At 38.1% G+C, this 4,850-nt stretch overlaps 1 protein-coding gene across 1 annotated transcript; it reads left to right on the top strand.

Moving 5' to 3' along the window:
- On the top strand, positions 1-1,223 carry LOC127797399 (NDR1/HIN1-like protein 13). Its single transcript, XM_052330267.1, has one exon. It carries the CDS (start codon positions 263-265, stop codon positions 1,052-1,054), a length of 792 nt encoding a protein of 263 aa, XP_052186227.1. The 5' UTR covers positions 1-262; the 3' UTR covers positions 1,055-1,223.
- The last annotated feature ends 3,627 nt before the right edge of the window (positions 1,224-4,850 follow it).

The raw sequence follows: 4,850 nt of genomic DNA, 5'->3' as shown, positions 1-4,850 counted from the left end.
CTCTTTCCTCTTCAGTGTTCCCATTGATGACACCAAACAATGAACTGTACGCTGCCTTTTACTCGTTCCTAACCACTCTCCTCTCTCTCTCTCTCTCTCTCTCTCTGCTCCTGCGTATCATCTACATCTTCAACTTCGACTATATATTGTCTCTGATTCTGAATCTCCTCCTCATCTGCTCCTCCGACTCCCATTTTGGAAGAAGAACGAGCAACTGCTTTTGATCGCACAAATCGCAATCTGCTGCTACGTACGTACGACAATGGCCGATCGAGTTCATCCGACTAGCTCCCCGCCGCGCTCCGCCGACGCCTCTCAGCTCCCGCCCAAGCCGGACCATCCGGGCTCAGAGAGTCCTGTTCCTCCGCCCGCAACTTACGTCATTCAGGTCCCCAAGGATCAGATCTACCGCCATCCGCCTCCTGAAAACGCCCGGCGGATGAAAAATTACTCTCGCCGGAATCCCCGCCGGAGCTGCTGCTGCCGCTGCCTCTGCTGGACCCTCGGGCTCCTCGCGCTCTTCCTCGTCCTCCTCGCCGCCACCGCCGGCATCCTCTACCTCGTCTTCCGGCCGGAGTCTCCCAAATACTCCGTCGAGGACGTCGCCGTCCGAGGCTTCAACCTAAGCTCGGCGTCCACTGTCTCTCCGAAGTTCGACGTCACTATCAGAGCCCGAAACCCTAACAACAAGATCGGGATTTATTACGAGAAAGAAAGCTCTGTCGAGGTCTACTACTCCGACGTCCGCCTCTGTAACGGTGCGCTGCCGGCTTTTTACCAGCCGTCAAACAACTTAACGGTTTTAGTGACGAATTTGGAGGGGTCTAACGTAATCCTGTCAAGCGGCGTCCACTCGGCGTTAGTGAATGACCAGGAGAAAGGGAAAGTGCCGCTTAGGGTGAGGGTGAAAGCGCCGGTGAAGTTGAAGATTGGCGCGGTGAAGACGTGGACGATTACCGTTAAGGTGAAGTGTGACGTGGCGGTGGATAGCCTAACGACGTCGTCTAAGATCTTGTCCAAAGACTGCGATTACAGTGTGAAATTGTGGGATTAGCTTTAGCCTTTAGGTGGTCTGGCAGTAAATAGAGTCCGTGCAGTTTCATCTGTCGTATTATATTATAATGTTGTTACCGATTAGTAATTATTACTACTACTGTTACAATTTTTTAAATTTCCCCAGATTTAGTTGGTCTGTGAATAAAACTTTTTGATTAGTAATTTAAGTTATTTCTTTTAAGGCTGAGAACGTTTGAATAAAATACATTAGTTATCTTTATATTTTTAAAAATGACGTGATTGTAAAGGCCATTAGGAATTGACCTTTTTATTAGTATATTTGAATTATTTTTTTCTATCTTTTCTTTCTCACTCCACTCATATTTCTTTAAGAATTTTGTTACTTGTACATACATTTTTAATCAATCGGTTCACAGTCACAAAACTCAAATGACAAAAATATTACTCACTCAATTGCAAAATGCCTCTCTCCATTTCCCATGATCCAGCAATTGCTTCTCGTCATCGCTGCACCTTTCACGGCCGCAATAGAATGAGGAGTGTGCAGCGACAAAAAGCGAAGGGTGAGATGACAATGAGAGGCAAAGAACAACAATGAAAGGCGAGGCAACGAGATGATCGATTGCTGGAGCAAGGGAAAAAGAATGAGAAAAGAAAATGAACAAATTTTCATGATATATCGTGATATTTTGTAAAATCACGATATATCATCTTTGTAAGGTGAGCTAAGATTGTATGTACAAGCAACAAAATTCTTTCCTAAATCCTTCTCTTTCCATCTCCTACACATACGATGATTTTGACGTCCTTGATGGTTTGTGATGATCAACCAACGACATTAGTTATTGTTGCATCAACCTCTCTACAATTTATTTCTCTTTTCTCTTGTCCCTTTACCTCCCGTACCTTATCTCTTTCTAAATCAAAAATCTAAATAAGTTTCTATCAAACCTAGATTTCTGGTTGGAAAGGATTAAAAAGATGCAATGGAAAGGTTTCTCTTTCTTTCAACTTTGAAAAAATTGAAATATAATGATGAAGATACCTTTACTTGTAAGTGATTAGTACAAAGATAACATTCTTATTCATGGGTTCTAATTGTCCTAAAATCTATCGCAAGTGTACGAGTCGCACAAGTAATATAGTAATAAGTAAGAATATTGTTTTCACGAGAAAAGATTTTAAATATCAAATTTTTAAATTTTTTATATTATTTAGAAAATTAGAAATTCTAGGTTTAATAAAGAAAAAGTAAAAAAATTAATTAAAAAAAAATAAAATTGATTTAGAAGACAACTTGAACCAAAGAAATCAATGAATTTTAATAATTAAGACACATGTATCAACCTATTTATGCAATGCAAATCATAGATTTTTATGTAAATGGATTGGTAAATTAAGTATGTAATGGCAAAATCTCATGACGCATTCATTACTCTATCTCTAGATTATAACGAATATATTCTCATTTAATAACTTTCTATATCTCTATGAAAGTTTAATTAAATGAAAATGTATTACAATTTGTGAAATTCCTAACATATCGCTACAACCCGTACAAAGAAATCGAATTCTATCTCTAGTCGATTTTACTTTATGGTGTATAATAGGGGTGTTCAAAAAAATCGGTGTACCGTGGAAACCGACCAAACCGAACCGATCGATTTTTTTTTTTTTTTTTTGGCGATTGAAAACGATTTGGATTATGTCTGAACTGCGCGGTTTGCGGTTTGGACAGTTGGCGGTTTGGTTTTAAACCGAACCGCCCAAGAAAATAATAAAAAAAATTATAAAAAAAATTATTATTATAAAAATCTAATAATTGGCAGTCCTATTCTATTTATTTTTTACACTATTTTGTCTTTATTTTGTGCTCCTATTTATTTACATTTAATTGTCTTTATTTACCTATATTTGTGTCTTTATTTACCATTTTTAAATATCTTTTTTAGTGATTTTAAGTAACATTTCAAACCGCGGTAAATCGCACCAAACCAGATCGCAAATGCAGTCTGGTTTGGTGCGGTTTGGCCGAACACAAACCAGACCACGGTCTGGTTTGGTTGAAAAACCGCATTAGTGGTTTGACGTGCTGAAAATGATTCAGACCGGTCAAACCACACCGCGAACACCCCTAGTGTATAGTATCTACGATATAATCCCCAACCTATCTCTTTTTTATCTCAAGATTAGGCATCAAATCATGTAAATAATGATCAATTATTCACAAGTATTAAATCTAATACCACACAACTTAATATAATTTAAATTATTTAATTACATAAAATTATAAAAAAATATACCATCATAGTTTTGATCAATACATGACCTTAGTTTAATAAATTAGTTCGTGATATAATTAATCAAAATTTAAAATAACAGTAAAAGCATAGGAGGATTAATTAAATAAGTAAGAAAAGGAAAAAAATTTCAATGCGCATATCTATTCCAGATCAGAGTGTTGGATCTACTGCTGGTGCCCGCATGCCCGTGTCCTCGTCCTTGGCTGCTGGTACGTGCTTCCGTCTTCAATCCTTGTGCAGCTTAGAGGTGTCAAAAGGGCCGGGCGGCCCGCGGGCCGGGCTTTGGCCCGGCCCGTTACTGTTCATACGGGCTGGGCTGGGCCAAAGAAATTGGGCCCACGGCCCGGCCCGTCTAAGGGCCTGGCCCGGCCCGACCCGACCCGTGGCCCGTTGGGCCCTTATGGACCGGGCCCATGAGGCCCTTATGGGCCAGTAAGGCCTTTACTTATTTTTTTTTTAATTTTGTTATTCTTTAGTAATTATTGATATTGGATACTAAAAAATTTAATTTCGCAATATATATAAATAATAACCATCAATTAATTTATTTAAAATTTTTAAGTTAAATTTTTTATATATTTAAATTATAAATAAACATTCTTCTTTTTATATGTATATTATTTTTCATATCAATTCACAAGAAAAATCATAAGGCATATAGAATTTTGAAATATAAAATAATGAAATAATATTTAAAACTTAAGAATTAAGATAGAAAATATTTTAAAAAGAAACAAATTAATTTTTATATATGTATTATTTTGATATTTATATATGTATATATTATATGTATTATTTTTAAAAAAATTATTTAAAAAAAAGAAAAAAAAAAGGGCCGGGCCCGCTAGGCCCTGTGGGCTAAGGGCCCGGCCCTCTAGCCCACGGGCTGGCCCGGCCGGGCCCCTTTGTAGGGGGGCCGTGGGCCGGGCCAGGCCCTATCAATGACAAAAGGGCCCGAGCCCGGCCCGGCCCTTTTAGTAAAAAGGCCGGGCCGGCCCGTTTAAAAAGCCCGTGGGCCGACTCGGGCCAGCCCTTTTGACACCTATAGTGCAGCTGCAGCTGCTTTCATCAATTCTCTCAATTACCTTCTTACGCTTCAGCACTTCCCAGATTCATTCGCTGCCAATCTCTTTGTCCGCGGCACTCCACCAATTCCCTCTCTGCCGAATCCCACCAATTCATTCTCATATATTATTATTGCTCCGTTTGATTGTTGTAGCTTAATTAAAGAAATTATAGTTTCTAACTTCTTAGATTATAACTTCTAAAATTTAGAATAAGTTGTGAACTTGTTTGTTACAACTTCTCAGAAGTTGTAGTTAAACAGTTGTGGTGTTTGATACCATAAGCTGTAAAATAACTTATTTTTATATAATTGTCCATAATACCCTTAATAGTTATAGAATGATAATTTAAAAATTAATTAGTGTATATATATAAGTTTCAACTGTTATAAAAAAATTAATTAGTGTATAGAGAGAAAGGGAGATGACGAGTGAGGAGAAGAGATTTGAAAATGGAGATGGCAGT

This window comes from Diospyros lotus, chromosome 1 (assembly GCF_014633365.1).
Source record: "Diospyros lotus cultivar Yz01 chromosome 1, ASM1463336v1, whole genome shotgun sequence".
Taxonomy (NCBI): Eukaryota; Viridiplantae; Streptophyta; class Magnoliopsida; order Ericales; family Ebenaceae; genus Diospyros; species Diospyros lotus.
The sequence above is the reverse complement of the archived record's forward strand: the minus strand, read 5'-3'. Positions and strand labels throughout refer to the sequence as shown.

Coding starts and splice junctions, on each gene's coding strand:
- LOC127797399 (XM_052330267.1), top strand. CDS start 263: ATGGCCGATCGAGTTCATCCGACTAGCTCCCCGCCGCGCTCCGCCGAC.